Source organism: Rhinolophus sinicus, chromosome 15 (genome assembly GCF_057876585.1).
Source record: "Rhinolophus sinicus isolate RSI-liver-muscle chromosome 15, RSI-T2T, whole genome shotgun sequence".
NCBI lineage: Eukaryota > Metazoa > Chordata > Mammalia > Chiroptera > Rhinolophidae > Rhinolophus > Rhinolophus sinicus.
The window spans coordinates 116,122,869-116,140,154 of NC_142515.1; the positions used below are offsets into that span (position 1 = coordinate 116,122,869).

Consider the following 17,286-nt stretch of genomic DNA (forward strand, 5'->3'; position numbering starts at 1 on the left):
TGGGGAAGGGAATGAGGACATGATATAAGGATCCCGTCTGAAGAGCAGTTCTTCAGGTGGGGTCTGATCCTTGCTTCTCTGCTGGCCTTCCAATTAGATCTTTGCTATGTTTCACCAAACCTTCAAATATGTGGAAACTCAGACTATAGAAGGAATTCCACTTTTTTTTTTTTTTTTTACCTAAGATTTAGTAAATGTTTACCGGTGGATGGAATTATTTCATATTTTGGCTTGTTTACCTTATCTTATATAAGATTGTGTGGCTGTCATATATAAACATTATGATTCCCTTAAGTTTTTATTTAAATACCTGGGAAAATACTCTTTGTCTTCTTTCATGAAGTTGACAACTAACACTCCCCACTTAGCATGTCCAATAAATCCTCTCCCTGTCTTTTAAATTGTTATTCTATTGGCAATCCTTTAGCATGAAAATGATATGAAACATAGCCTGTCTCTTATAGGACTTCACTTCTCTTAAGGAATGGGTTATCCTATGTCTTTTTCCCTTTCTAATTGAAATGAATGCCTTCTGAGAGGAAAAGCTGCATATTCAATCCTCTTCAAGCCCAGTCATTTACTTGAGCAAGTACTGTGCTCTTCATGGGAATAAGACATAAACAAAACAAGGTTCTGAGACACATGGAGACACCATGGAGAAGACAGACATGCAAACACAAAAGAATAATTCCATGAAATTGGTGCAAATGAAATAACACAGGAATACAGACAAGGGAGCACTTAGTTTAGGATTGAAGGATGTTATGGAAAGATGACATTTAAGCTGTCAAAGTATTTTATCTCTTTCAACTACTTATGTTCATAGGAGCTAGGAATAGCCTATATAGGCATTCAGTAAACGTTTGTTAAATTGAATTGAATGCATACAGTAGAAACTTTCTCAAATACTTTTTCTGGAATATAAACTCTATGAACACAAATATTTCCCTTTCTTCTCCTGTGTCTCTCCAGGACCTAGAAGAGTGGAATAGCACATGGGAGAGGCTTATTAAAAACCTATTGAATAAATGAATGAATGAAATTATTAAGAATATGGAATTTTAAAAGGATGTTTGTTTCTTTTCTATGCTATTGACTGAAGATATTAGGAGTATATGGACTATTTAAGGGAGGGATAGTATTAAAATCTAATTGCTATACTTTTATATCATAAGCATAAAACTAAAAACACTTGCTGTATTTATATCGCCTAAACTAACTCAAGTTTTACAAAATTCTTCTGGTTAAATTCATTTTAATTCATTCTAAAGGAAGCATTTTTATACTACAATCACAGTAAATAAATAACATGCTAAGAAGTAAGCATGACATAATGAGATATGATTGTTTTCTCCTCCATGTGGGAATTAAGTCGATGTATTAAAATTAATTTTTCTGGTATTATATTTGGTGAAGTGTGACAAAGATTTTTGATGAGCCCAACTACCCCCCTCCGCTCACACTTTGTTCTAGTGACATTTCTTCCTTCCATTGAAAAGAATAGGATTCCTTTACATGGAATGGGGAGAAAAGGAAATAAAACAAGTAAATTTGAACTTTGTTATTATCGTCACCTTACAATAAACCATTGTATGTATACATAATTACTACATATACACACCTAGATGGGATCTAAACAAAAATCTAGGTTTTAATTTTGTTGTTCTTTTTTTCTTTTTTTCAGTCTGGATAACTTTCTTTAGTCTAGATGTTCACTAAATTTTTCTTGCTCATGTTGACATTTCTCTTTTCAGTGTCAGTTTACCCATGAAGAGTAGAATTTTGGATTCCGATGGATTGACAGCATGTTTTGTGACTACACGTAGCCCTTTCATAATAGCTAGTAAAATAATAATATACAAATTCAATTTGGCTGTAAAGAATCTTATACATTCATAATACAATCATATTCCAGGTAGGAGAACAGAGAAAATGGAATCTATTTTTGTGTAATATTGTAGAATTTGTCTCAATATTATCAGTATTGCAATGAGACCATGCAATATTGGTCTCACTGGGGCTTCATGGCAGAATAGACAGCAATACACATTTCCTACCAGTATTTTTTAAGTACAATTTAAAGTATACCAAAAAATTGAATGTTTTATGAGCTACCCCTTTCATTTCATTCATAAGAAATGCTTTCTTTGACATTATATTATATGGAGTCTGCAGAAATGTTTTTTTATATAGGTCCCAAGTAACCCTGGTACTGGGAAAGATAAATTCAAGAATAACTCAGAATTTATGTACGTTATGTATTGTATTAATTTTTAAAATTTGTTTTGTACATTTCAAGAGTTCTAATTTAGGCCGGATAAAGCCAATGTTCTGTCTTATTTCCAGACCGTGTCTTGAACTACTACATTTCTCCGTTCTGAATGTGCTAAAAAATGTAGCTGGCTTTGGCTGTTTTCTCTGTGACTGATGTTCTTTTCATTTTGAGGTCTTTAATTTAAATGCTGAGCATATGCTCACTCAGAATTGGCTTTAATACCTGGGCAGGTTGTGACTGAGGGGACGCTAAACTCTAAAGGGGTCAGAGGTGTGATGAAGTGAGCCATGGGTTTGGCTGCTAAAAAAGATTATCAGAATTTTTACTAAATTTTGTTCTATGGTTAAAGATACAACCATAATAAATGCAAATAATGAAGCCACTTAAACTTTTTAGTAATTTCATATTCAACTTTATCCTCATGAGACAGGGTCAGTCTTTTTATCCGCGAATTTAAGAATTAGAAAGTATACAAAGAGATTAAATGGCTTTCGCACAGCTAGTTACAGATAGTCAGCAACTCTTTCCTAGCCCAGTGTTCTTTCCTCTCAACTGGTCCCCATACTTTAGGGAAAAGGGAGCAAGGCACACATATTTCAAGCCCTGTTAATCTCACAATCCAAACACCACTACCACAATACACAGGTTTCCAAAAGGGTGTGTGGGTCTCCTTCATTCAATTTTGTCAGGTTAACTCAATGTATGTATTTCCATGGGAAAACTAGGAAATGAAAAGTTATGTATTTCCTGAAAGGGAAAACCTAGGAGAAATAATTAATAAAACTAGATGATAACGTCATCTGCTTTTACAAAAAAAAGACAAAGTCCAATTTTATTAAATTGCCATATGTGTTTTGTTGTCTTATGTTTGCAATGTCCTAAATTCAAAAACTGATCTACTATAGTTATTAGTGGTGAATATATAAAAATAGGCCTTTAATTTATTGTACATGTTCTTGAAAAATCTTGTTTTCTACAAAATCACATACTTACAGGACTTATGGGAAAAATCGGTTTGGGGCCGACCCCTGAAGATCTTGCAACTTTGTGTATACAACAGCAACAAAACTTGGTGCCTTGAAAGAGAGTTTGGGCAAGCCAGTAGGCAGCTAGGCAGTAGCTGGAGGCTGCCTCAGGGAATATTAGAAACACACAAAAACAAAATGGTGATGGAAATGAAGCTTTGAACTCTGGAGGAAGTGCATCCAGCAGGGAGCCATGCCAGGCTGGAGGAACGCCTCCTGGGGGTGGGAAACCTAGCACAGGCACTAATTTTTCATTTTAACACTCAGCTGAGAAAGCTCCTCCTAGGGCTTGTTCATTTTCTTATGATTGTTGCGATACTTGCTTGAAAATCTACATAATTTCCATGTTATGCAGTCACAATTCTCTTTTATGTGTGAGCTAATCCAGTGTTAAAGAAAAAATATCATAATGTAGCAGAACAGACTAGACCAAAGCACTGTGTCGTACACACCTCAGTTCACATAGCCTGCTGGACCATTAATTCAGCAACTTACAATGTATGATGTTCTGGCACAACTTTTTTGTTCCAAAGTGTTCTATCAGGTAATATTATTTACGTTTTTTATAATGTGTGCAATCTTCCAATTTAGGTAAAAATAAGCTCCTTAGAGGATGTGACCTAAGTTCTCATTTATATTCTCCATCCGTAGTACTTAATATAATACCTTTAATATAAGATACTCGTAGACTGATTTAATCCTAGAGTATAATTGTACTTACTCGGATGTGATAAATAAAAACACTGAAAAATAGGGTACAACAAAAAGCCATTGCTTCCCAATATAAAGAAATACATTCCGTTCAGAAATTCACCTCCAAAATCAAGTTTTAACTTATAAACCAAATTATTAAAAATGTTAGACTCTAAATAAATGTTTGTAATTGGGAAAATGGGCATTTTAAATAATAGTTTAATTACAACATAATTTAAAAGACTTAAAGTATTTTTTTTCCTTTTAGAAATCATCTAAAAACTCTTTTTCCCTTTTATCTCTGTAAATCTACCCGTGTTTTAATTTTGCATTATATGCAGGGAGGAGTTTTAAATATCACTAAATGCTTTAAATGAGAATTGAAAATTTGAAACAAGCTCTGTCCTTTAGAAGAACACAGAAATGTCGGTTTAAATTCTTTGATGAATAGTAGGGTAGCAAATCCCCAAATTTTGATGTTACACTTTTTGATTCATTTGTCAGTGTTGACCAAAACAGGTCATTTAAGGAGGAACAGATTTAACTTGACTAAAATGAATTAGTAAAAAAAAAAAAGAAAATGATGCTAACATGCAGTTTTTTTATTAGAAAGTACACTTTCCTCTAGAAAACATCTTTTTACAAATATATGTGGCTGTTTAAAGCAATTAAATCTGCCTTTCTCTCAAGTACATGCAATATCTGATGATATATTGCCTTGCAATAAAAATATAAGATTTTCAGAAGGTTTAATACTATCAGACTTCCACCATTGTCCCAAGGGGAGAGGAAACACGGGGATTAAAAAGAAATGCTTTTAAGAATTTCCTACTCTTAACAAATGAGTCTTATTTTGAAAAATATAGTCTTCACTATTCATATTCTCCATTTTATGTCTTTTTAACAAATGCCATTTATAAGTGACAGTTCAATCAAGGGCTTATAGCAATTTGTACAATTATTCTAGGAACTGATATTCCAGCATTCAAAATTGATCATTTAAAAGAGACTATAATTAGTACAAAGCAGAAAATTCCTTTGAATGCTGTGGTCATATGTCACATGTCCGGGAAATAGATATACATACATATAAGAAAACACATAAGCATTTTAAAGTAACATGGTCATTTAAATAAAAATATTTTTATAAATTATTATGTAACATTTATTATTTACTTTGAAACAGATGATGGCTCCACGTAGCATTGTATGGACTGAGTATGTTTCAGTGTGTGTCCATACATAAATATATGCAAATCTTGGTAAAGTAAGAATAACATTCCAGTTATGCTTAGGTCATTAGCATATATTATGTATGCATGCTCATCCACTCATTAGAAGTTTTGACTGTGATCTCATCCCATTATTTGTAATATATCTTTAAAATTTCAGGTGCTGTCTGGCAGCTTAGAAAGGATTAGCTAGTTAAAAAGGTATGGTGCACCACAACGTAAAACAGAGTATGTTAAGAATAAAATACAAGCTGGCACATAAGTATATGTCCATTTTTAGTTATTGGATATGTAGAAAAATCATACTGGCAAAACTGTGGAGCATGCTTCCTTGTCTTTTAGACTTTAAATCCACCATGCTGAATGGATTTTTATAGGGCATATACTTGTTCATGACCTCTAGTGTTAAGAAATTCTGTCATGTTTGAAAACTAGTCCCTGGTGGAGCCTGTGTCCCTGTTAATAGCTGAAAGGTCAATGGAGCTGCTAAACAGTTTGTATTACTGTCAGGGTGGCCGTGGAAACACCGCCTACAGCAACAGGACTTGGCAGCTGGGTCAACAGGCACTGTGGGGATTTATCAACCTAGGGGGGCCACTTGCATAAAACTTTGACTGATGAATTGGGACTAGACTGGCTCATTGGGCTAAAGCCCCTCTATTATGCATGACTTGCTTTTGGATGGCAGAACTGCCAGCCTGGCTCCCTGAGACATATGCAAAGGATAAACAGAACCGATTTCCTCTTACGAAGTGATCTTTTCTTTTTTTCCTGAGAAAAAGCACTCTTCAGCATCCAGTATAATAAAGAGTAGGATGAAGATATTAAAAATAAATAAATAAACAAAGGGTAGTAAGTGGGGCCTGGAGGGGAGGAGCAGGGAGGAGGCAGGAGGGGCAGTTCTTGATATTGGTCACACAGGGCTTTGGGGTACATGGGGTACAACATTGATGTAAAATGACCTCTCAAGCCTGGAATTTGCATTGTTAATTTATAGGCCTCTTAAGGGAATGTTCTATATGACTTGGTTGGGTAACAGATAAGCAGTATGTTAAAATACAGTAAGACTGGGTACATAGTAATTAAATCAACATGATTAAGAATGATGTGGTTTTATAAATTCCTGGAGAAATAACCTGGAAGCATTTCAAAATTAAAAAAAAAAAAAAAAGGGTCATTTGGTTTAAGTTTATCTGAAACAAAAATGAAAGAAATTTGTGTTCTATAACAGTAACGTCTGGAAAGTTAGTAACTCTATTAGAATTCCTTAGTTTCCATTCCCAGGAGCATTTGTTTGATTCTGCAAAGATGTAATAAAGAGCGAGATTCCAAGGCATGTCTTGGACATCTGAAAACTAGGTATGAAGAGCTCTTTACAGCTTCACAGACACCTTTACCCCAGCTTTGGAACTGAGAAACCTTAAAAGTTGAGAGATCATGCAAAAATAATTCTTGAATACATGGACTGAACACCAACAATACTAAAGAACGTATTATGTTGTAAATGTATGATTTAATGATCTCCATAGCACCCTGCAGAAAGGGGGCAGGGCATCAGCACTTTATGGATGGACCAAGGGGCATGCGGTGCTGAAATAACTTAGTGAGGGTCCCGCACAAGGGAGCACTCAGAGACAGGACCCATGGACTCCCTGCTACCAGGATAGACTCGCCCCTAGTGTTGACTAGAATAGACGGCCCTACCAAGTGAAACTAAAATGATTGCCTACCTCTTTTGCTCAGTACATTGGAATCTGTTTTCTGGAACTGCTGGCTGAAGGACCTCCCCAGAAGAGGGCATGGAGAACCCAGTTCTAGAGACTTTGGGGGACCCACTGAGTTGGCCCAGGAAGCTGGGTGATTAGTATCGATAGGATCCTAACTCCACTATGCCGTGACATGTGACCGACTGCCCCAACTCTGAACACGTTCCTGAGCTGTGTTCCTCCGTGTTCTAGCATGGAGGAGAAATTCACCACTTTCCTGCTTTTTCCTTAAAGAACTACCAAGTTCTAGTTAAGCCTTAGGGAAACCTGGCTGTATTCTTATTTCATGTTTTTTCATTATAAGTAATGGCATTTGATTTTTATAACAGGTACCTTGCCATCCTTTTCTGAGAAGGAAGCCCACTGTAAATGATTTTAGACTTATGTAAATGATCATGTAAGATGTAGTCTTAGACCAAATTATCCTACAGACTGAGGTGGTAATGTTGGAACTTTGCCTGCTTTTGTCAAAATGAGATAAGAGTATTGCATTTAGTTTCTAAACTCCCTCATCTTTCTTAAATGTGAGTGTGTGTGTGTGCAGGGAAAAGTAGAAAAAAACATAAATCCTATGGTGAGTAAAAGGGTAACTTCTATGACATCTAATGTAGAATATAAAAATTTTATAATTTGTTGTTATTCTCTTCCAGGGCCAGGAGTCAATTGACGTTTGAAAGTTATTCTGAAAACATTATTCTAACAAATCTGGGGCTCCTCCCCAAGAATACAATTCACCTAAGATTTTAATTTGAGTTAGATTTTTGATATAACAAGAAATGTCTATATATTGTTTTTTCAGTTGACGTGGCTCTTTCTTCAATTTCTCCCTCCAAAGTTTTAAAAACACAGTTTTGCTTTGAAGCAGACATCGTGAACACTGTGAGGCTAGTAATTAGCTTGTTTCCAAAATAATCCCGCTCACATACGCTAACGTGTCTACTTATATAGAAATTCAACTCATCTAGGGAGAAATACTATAATAATAAACATTGGCATCTAAATCAAAACAGCATGAGACTCCCAACAAATGTTTATGAAAACACATGTTTTCTTAAAGTCCGTTTAATTTTGAAATGTATGCCTATGCCTACATACAAGGACAATGTCTTTGGGACTCTGTTACTCCCCCCACCTTCTGAAAACCAAACACAGATCTTAACCCTGGCCCCACACATGACACAACTCACCAGAAACAGGCACCATAATGAGAAGTCAGGCCTTTCAGGTATGTCACTCTGAGACCACCCTACTGGAGGAGGCCCTAGGATCACAAAGCCAAGGTCCCTTATGGCAACCCTGGTAATTAGACACTAATAATGGGTTGAAGGTGTAAAATTCACCTCAATGCACCACCAGCAGACTAAACAATCCAGATGAAGAGAGAAAGATTGTTGTGAGGAGGAGGGAGAAATAATTATAATGTTACCAGGAAGCTTGCAAAAGCATATCAACATTGACAAACATAATGGAATAACAATGCCTATTTCGAAACTAATGGCATTAGATCTGAGGGGAATCCCTAGACTCCATTATGAATCATTAGAATGCTGCTATTTTATGAATTAACATTCGTTTGATTTTTGTCCTTAATATTGCCAACTTTCGCAGTCACTGAAGTATCTGATATTTTCTTTCACTCGTTACTTTTATTTACACAAAGAGAACATTCATTTCACGCTCAAGGAGTAAAAGAGCCCCGGTAGTGGATAGATGGGTACTTCTCTTACTGTGAAAGAAAATGTGTACTGTTCCATAGAGAAGGAATGCTATCATTGTATGATAGATGAGTACCTGGGATACTGTGGAGAGGCCACTTAGAACTGACTATTCTTTTTGTTCTGTAGTACCAATGTTATTTTCCTCAGAAAAGATAGTGTTTTGTGGTATGGTAAAAGGACACGAAGCTCTACTTCGTTAGTGACTTTTTCAGAAAAACATACACAGTTTACAATTTGCAAATAATATTTTTAAAATGGAGCTAAATTGTTGTTTATAGTAAACTTTTCAGGTGACTAGAATTTGTACTTCTAAAAAGAGTTGAAATTAGGAATTTAAATTTGCAGATGGGCTTATGAAGATAAGTGAGTGTAGAAATAATTTAAAATTTATAGCTAGAGTCTGACAACTACTGGTGTTCAGCAATAGTATCTGTGAGATTACTTAGGTTCTGTAGCAGCGGTTTCTAAACTTATTATTAATCACTATTTGACAGTATATAATGTTAGCAGCCTCTGACAGTCCAATTTTTATCCATGAAACTAACAATTGACTAATTATGAGTCAAGATAATTTGAATGTTGTGTGTGTGTTGAAGTTGTGGTGGGTGAGTGGAGAAGAGCAGGGGAAGGATAAATATACTCTTTAAAGGATTAAAACATTCAAATCTTTTTTTTCTCTGAAGTAAATAACAAAACACTTTTTAAGTTTTCATTTGTTTAGTCTTAGAAGCCTACATGAGAGTTGTGAGCTTCCGTAGTTTTGAAATAAGGCTCAGATATTGACCTGCCAAAATAATATCCTAATTGCCTAACAAAAACCATATCAAGCAGCTGTAATGCCTGCCAGTATGTTTCTAGTTTTCTCGAAAGAAAAGGAGCATATATTGTTTCCCACACTAGAGCCGAAGCTACTGCCTCACACGTCCGGCTCCTACTCTGACATTTAACTGAGGACTCTCATCCCACAAATATAATGCTGCTCTCTGATGACAGCAAGAATGACATGAAAGTGTGATCAAAATAAGGCTTATTATTAAAGTTCAGCCTAGTCCAGTCTCGCCTTCATGGATAGGTGACGAGGGTCCTCTCAGGACAGCACTTAGCATATGGATGGGGCAGAGGCATTCCTCTTTCTTGATTGCTAATTGCAATTTGTCTCTCACGACTTTGAATGCACTAAAATAGCATGGAGAAGAATATTTCTTGACTTAAAGGAATGTAAAAAAAAAAAAAATCTCACCTTTTGGGATCCACAATTTTGTAGAGTTTTCCATTGTGAGTCTGGGTCATACTTTTACTACTTGATAGAATGTAAACTTCGCCTATGAAGAGAGAAATACAGCAAGTGAATGCCCAGTACCACAAGGCCTTACTTCCTATTGCCTAGCAGATAGTTTATATATACAGTATATGTATTTGTATGTGTGCATATATGTGTGTATACGTATGTGTATGTATATGTATTAATATATGTGTGTGTATACACACATATATATCCTCAGGAAGATCACTTGCCTAAACAAAGGTCATGACAGTTTCACACGTCTGCCTTCACAGTGCATGCAGATGTCGCTCACTGCTTTCCACATGCCACCACTAAGCCAATGCAAGCAGATACTAATGTCTCACCTGGATTGTGGCCACAGCCTCCTAATTGATATCCCTACTTCAATCCGTGTCATTTTGTGTTTCCTCTCAACATACCAGCCACAGTGATTCTCTTAAAGCTAGTTAGGTCATAGATGTTGGATCACACTCTTTTGTTTCAATACCCTCCACTAACTGCTAATCCCAGAGCAAAGGGAAGTCCTAACTTTGACGTGTGCTGGCCCTCCTTAGTGCTCTGACCTCACCCGCCATGTTTTGCCCCGTTGTTTGCTCTTTCTAGCCTCACTGGCCTCTTGGCTTTGAACCCATGAGGCAGGTTCCTGTTCCAGGCTTCTGCCTCAGGCCCCCACTGTCCCAGGCTCTCCTGTCAGGCCAGGCTCTTTGCTCAGTTCCTATCTCAGCTCTTGTCCCAGGTTCTTTGTCAGGCTTCTGCCTTTCAGTAGATCCCCACGAGGTTCACATTTTCCCTTCCTTCAAGTTTGTGCTTAAATAATGTCATCTTTCTTGACTGTACTATTTAAAATTACACTTATCCCAACCTCTAGTAACTGCTGTCCCTCTTCACAGCTAGATTTTTCTCCTAAGCACTTATTACCAATTGACATACAGTATATTTTTTTAAAATTTATTTTTATAGTCTTCATTTAGAATATAAATTTCTTGACAACAGTTTAGATCTTTGTCTCTTTATTTGCTGCTGTACCCCCAATACCGAGAACAGACCTTTGCATAGAATAGATGTTCAGTAAATATTTGTAGAATGAGTGTTGAATGTCAAGGTTTACCCTAATTTATTCTGCCCAAGATTGAAAGGTTTGATTACCGTGTTGTTACTGTTAATTGATAATTTGATAATTCGAAGCCGGATGAAATTGGGGTGCTCCTTTTTAATTTTTAGCTTTTTAAAACAAGATTATGTTAATATAAATATTTGGAAAGAGAGAGGGAAAGAGAGAAACCCTGATGCTCAATTCCAACTCTGACTCTCTAATTCTTGGTGCTAGGCTGTGTTCATCATGATGAAATATAACAGATGGACGCCCCTTTTAGGAGAGAAACACTCGTTTTTTTTACCAGTCTTCCATATAATTCAATGTTTAGGGTGGATCACATGAATTGGGAATTAGAAGCGGTGCTTATGGTGCTTATGTTTCTTAGACTTTAAAATGTATATTTGGTTCTTATTCATGAACTAGTCCTTGCTTTAGTCTATATTTCTCTACTCCACTCTATTATTATATACTAAGTGAACCCTACTACTTTCTTCTGTAAAGGATGTTGTAGGGTTTACACTAAAAACACAGACAAAATAAAAACACAGAAAAAATAAAAATGAAGTTAAAAAGCAAAAGAATGTAAATGAAAAAAATTAATGTTTCATCAAGTACTTTATGTAGTTTATCTCATTTGATACTTTCAACAAGCCTATCCTGATTTTATAGTTTAAAAAAAAAAAACAACATAGAAAAAGCAGATCCTCAACATTTTTTTGTTTCAAAAATGCAAAAACGTATTCATTTTCTTATATGACTCTTAATTAAATCAAGTTTCACATTAAAGGATAATTCAGTACAACTATATTTATTTTTAATTATGGAGTATACATGATGTTGTAGCTTTTGGACAGTCAGGATTGTATGTGCTTCATTTGTTGGTTCTGCTCCCAACACAGTATTAAGTGTAGGTAGACATTTGGATATTTTAACCAATGGTGGTGACGCTAATAGGATGATTGATGGTGAGTCATTTGTAGTATGGTCTGGGGAAATCTACATGATTCAGTCACAACATCTACATATTCATTTCTAATTCTGCCACAAACAATTTAATCCCAATTTGTGTTTTAAAAATCAGAGTTTGCCAATGAAATTTAAATTACACTAGAGAGGATTTAAATGAGAAAGGGTATCTTTCCGGTTCCTGTGAGTGGGGTAGGAAAATATCAAGGGAAAATTAACTGTAAAATGCTTTTGATGCTGAAATAAGAAAAGGACAGACTGGATTTCTCTTCTTTGAATCATATTCCTGTGGCTCTGAAGTATGCATTATGTGTTTCAGGAATTTAATCTCAGTTCCTTGTTAACCTAAGTAACTGGCACGGAACTATTTCTGATAATTCTCCATTTGATATAGGAAAACCAAATCTGCACTTTTATAGGAAATATTCTGATTTAGACGGGAAACACAGCTCTTCTTAACAGCAAGAAATGCATCACTGAGGCTGAAGAAGCGTAGTTACTGTTTGCATGTTGTTCATTATGACGCCCTTACATTTATCTCTGAAACTTAAAATTATATCATTTCTACTCTTTGATCACATTCCAATTTCAACATCTTTTTGCTTTTTAAGCTGCATACATTTCGATAACATACCAGCAAATAAATTGTACGTTATCCAGTAGCTCATCAATGAGAAGATAATTTCCATTTTGTTGGAAGGCAGATCTGAAAACTCAGATTATCTTGCACAAATTTTATGCCCTGATGTACAAAAAAAATTTAAAAAATGAGGAAATAGAGGATAATGTGAATGTGAAATTCAGAGTGCAACAGAGTTTTAATTTATTCCAAAAGACATGGATAAGTGGAAAGGTTTTTAGTAGAAAATATGAACCAATGACTCAGATGCATCAAAAATATCAGTGGACATTTAAAATGTTTCCCTCTCTTCAGGTCTCAAAAATTCTCTTTTTTTCCTGCCTCCCATTTTCCTGCTTTGATTACTTTCATATTTCTGGAGTGGAAATAACATGTAAAGACCCCCAAAGAAATGTTATTGGAAAAGAATACAGAAGTGGACCACCTCAAATCTCTATAGTAGGTCATCTTTGCTGTAGGTTACGTTTCCAACAAACAGAGGATGAGATGGTTATATTTATTCAGAGCAGAACAAAGCCTTTTGTGCAAGGGAGTGAGATTGGAACTTAATAGAAACAGTTTATACTGTACCTAATTCATCTTCTCCGAATCCCAATATGTGACCTGAAAAGTAACCTCTACAGGAACCACTGTTGCCGAGACAGAGTGGTTTTTCTTGCCATTGCTTCGTCCCAGGACTTTGCTGGAGAGTTAAGAAATTCCTACAACACAAACATACCATAAACCTATGATAAAAAACATGTTTTTGCTTCAAAAACACAATCAGGTGTTTAAAATAAAACTCAATAAATAATCGTTGTGCCATAGACCTGGCTTCTAAAGGGAAAGATATTATAGCCCATAATGTGTGTGAATACTGTGAAATTCCCATGTGGGGAGAAAGTACTTAACGATAAGATTTTGTTTGTTGGGGGGCACTAAAAGTACCTGAGTATGAGAAAAGCCCTCCCCTTCATCCAGAGAATGATACTTCCTCTCCAGGACTAGACTCCATGCTGTGCTAGTAAGCAGAGAGAGGGACAGGGGAAGATCATGGGGTCAGTACACTTTGCTAGTTCCTTGTAGCGACCAAGCATATCAGCTCTGCCATAGGCCTGAATGCCAGCGACTCGGGAAATAAGATTCTTAATTTGGGTTTCATCACAGAGTTTCTTATAATTATCCACAATGTGATCTCTAAACTTCAGGCTAAAATTTAATTTTGTAGTATTCCTACCATACAGACAAATTAACTTGCCACATGTCCTGAAAGTCTGGCAAAAGCAAAAATTCTCAGCCTTCCAAGATAATTTAAAAAATAATTATCAACTCATATAAAGCAATAGTTTTCAAATCACTCATTATTATGGTAAATTTAAGTTAAGGATGAAGGGAAGAGCCTAACTAATATGAAAAAGACTTCTGAAGATTTTTCTGCACTTAAAAAAATCATTTTATGAACTTAATCAAGTCTTTTTAAAAAGCATCTCTTAAGAAGTTCTTTAATTAAACCACCATACATAGTGGAACTAAAAGTAAATATTTATGTGTGTCCCAGACCTGACCCCCAAAGGGAAACAATCATTTGAATATTTTATGGCAGTTTGCCCACTAATCAATGGATATGTCATTTGGTATATTAAATTGTGGTATCAGGAAACCTACCCATTACGGTCTCCAAACACATAGCTTCCATACAGTCTTTCAGACTGGCAGCCTCGGTAAACAAATCCGCCAACCAAAGGACCATTACTGAATGGTTTGAATTCTAAAAGTGATGGCTCACTTTCTGGAAAGAAATAAACAGCATTAGATGAAATGAAATATATTTTCATAAAGTAAAACTAATGTAGGCCAAGCAACAATTATTACAGTAATTTATCTCTGAAGTGTGTTCCATGATTCACAAGATGGTTCCTTGCTAGAGATATTTAGTGAAAATAATTGCTCCTTTTGCTTCAATTGTGTACATGTAAAGGGCTTCCATGTACAGATTAATGAAATGAGAATGCTCTGAAATGCTAATTTTCAATGAAATTAGAATCTGAATATTTTGCAAATCATGGTTATTTACTTTAGGACCAAAATACTTTTAAAAATACTTAATTTTTTAATATTGATTTTTTTGGTACAAATCCTTCTCCATATATTTAGTAAATTGAGCCAGACCTCTGTCAACTTATAGAAAATGTTTAAAAGTTCACACTTTAGTGAAAATAAAACAATAGTACATAAAAGGTCTTTAAAGCCACATTTATACATTTAAAACTTGTCACTTAGTCAAGTAATATCTTCATTTACAATATTTTTAAAATTTTGTTTACGGAGCTGTATGGTTAACAAAGTCTATTGCAGTCATTGCTTTTGAATCACTTGTATATAGACATATATCTTAGTTTTTCCATGAACGTCATTATGCACTAGCATACATGTATGCCAATTGAGATGGAAATTATCTAAAGCTAGTTGCAAATTAACCTGAAAATTACTTATCACTTATTAAGTACATTATATGCTTAACGTCAAATACGTCCCTATCAACAGGCAGTATTTTAGGCAAAAGCTTTTGTGGAAAGACAGTAATTTTAAAGTCCTCTCCAGCTCCCCATGTGATTATGGGGAATATGAGATCATAAAAAGTAGAAAAGATAGGTTTTAAAAACACTGAGACAGAAAAATTGAATGATTGAGGTTGTAAACTCTGGAGTCAGGCTGCCTGGGTTCAAATCCAGGCCCTACCACTTTATGTTGTGTGATAATTAATATTTCTGTGTCTCAGTTTCCTCATCTGGCCACTGCATCCAATAATATAGTGCCTATTGCATAGGGTTGTTCTTTGAATGAAATGAGTCAAGTTTATAAAGTGTTTACTACCGGGGCAGGCATGTAGTAAGCAGTGTGGAAGTGGTTATTTGGTTGTTTTGTTTTATTTTCAGTTTTATTGAGGTATATTTGACAAAATTGTAAGATATTTAAAGTGTATATCATGGTTATTTGATATACGTATACACTGTGAAAGGATTCTATGGATGTGTTTTTAATATTAATACATAAATGTAGGGCTGCCAATATTGTAACCAGTTTTAGTTACACCCCAATTAATGTGCTTGTAGAATTTAATTTAATCTATAAATATGGCTGGAATTCCATCATACTAGTGACTCATTAATTTTTTTTCAAACCACATTATTCTTTGGTTTGGCTTTTATAAGCTGCACACACACACACATACATGAATACCTGGAAAAAAAAAGTAAAATAACTGAATACCACATGAACTAACACAGCTGCTTCATTCCTGGTACTAAATAAATATCTGTATTGAATGAGTAAATAGGAGAAGCAATCAATTTAATAATCTTAACCTACTGTGTTCCCTGAATCATAATAATATTTGATATATTACTTTCTACAAAAGGAGTAAATACTAAAACATTGAAAAATGTTAAGTATCTTTGACTTCGTTATTATCCAATTTTATGTTTTATATGTATCTCTAAGTACTCTAGTAATCATATTATTAAAAATAATGTCTAAACTTCCCATTTCCATGACTTGAGTAAATAACATGTTTTTACAAGGCTTTCACTTTTTTTTCTCTAAAGTAAACACATTAAACATTTCATTCTTATTTGAAACACATAATTTTCCTAATTGCTAAGACTAGCATGGTGGATATTAAGAAATTTCTTACCTTTAACACTTGTTTTTTTCCTCTGTATATAAGATGTTAAGACAAGTTCTCCCTTATATGTTAAATAAATAGAACTTATTCATCTTGAATCTCAGATGAGCAAAATATAAACTGCTAACTTTTGAAGGTCCATTAAGTTTTTTGGACCTACAGAGCACCATTCAATTCCTGGGAAAGGTAATTACCCAAATGGAACCCTGAGGGCTTGTAAGAATCACTGGACCTTTAAAAAGTGAGCAATTTACTACCTCACCACTGTTAGGCCAGTGTTTTTATGCTTTCCCAATGCTCATTTTGCAGGAATCCTTTTCTCTTCAATTAATATATGAAAATAAAATAAAACCCAAACTAAAGCAAAATCAACAACTTATGCTCTACTTACTTACCGTAATCTTTCCCCTTTATTATCTGTAGGATTCTGGCTGATGATCTGTTCTTTCCATTGGAGTCTGAACAAAGTATTGTTAAATTGATGTTTATATCAGTGGGGTGTCGATCCACAGCGCATCTGCATGACAAAAGGGGGACCCATGAATTCCTACATGCCTGTCTTCCCATCTCAGACTAGAAAGTCCTGACACAGGAACGCTTTGTGGGCTGACAAGGATTCTACGGGGTATTTAGTTTGGACCCCCTCGAGAAGGCTGAAGGAAATATCCTGATGTGTTTGTTTACTCTGCTGAAGCTTAATGATCTCTGGAGAATATTTCTTAATTTTTCTTGGTATCCCCCTCCACTATGAATGGGCACACTGACTAAAACACTTGTTCATTTCTCTGTTGTTAAGGAATACCACGTGAAAAGTATAAGAATCAGCAGCAGTGTATGAACCCACATCTGCAACACACAGTATAAAATTAGTTATACTACTAGCTTTGTGTTATCTGACATGGACCCGCTACACTCTAGGGCTGAGG

The 17,286-nt window shown here is 35.2% G+C and overlaps 1 protein-coding gene across 3 annotated transcripts in view; it reads right to left on the bottom strand.

Moving 5' to 3' along the window:
* HHIP (hedgehog interacting protein) overlaps positions 1-17,286 on the bottom strand; it is an 87,884-nt gene that overhangs the window by 10,603 nt on the left and 59,995 nt on the right. For all 3 annotated transcript variants that reach the window (XM_019730761.3, XM_019730762.3, XM_019730760.3), the window contains exons 8-11: positions 16,756-16,877; positions 14,341-14,464; positions 13,267-13,397; positions 9,950-10,031 (exon numbers count right to left, since the gene is read on the bottom strand). In XM_019730761.3, coding sequence (XP_019586320.1) covers positions 9,950-10,031; positions 13,267-13,397; positions 14,341-14,464; positions 16,756-16,877 — 459 coding nt within the window. The remainder of the gene's footprint in view (positions 1-9,949; positions 10,032-13,266; positions 13,398-14,340; positions 14,465-16,755; positions 16,878-17,286) is intronic.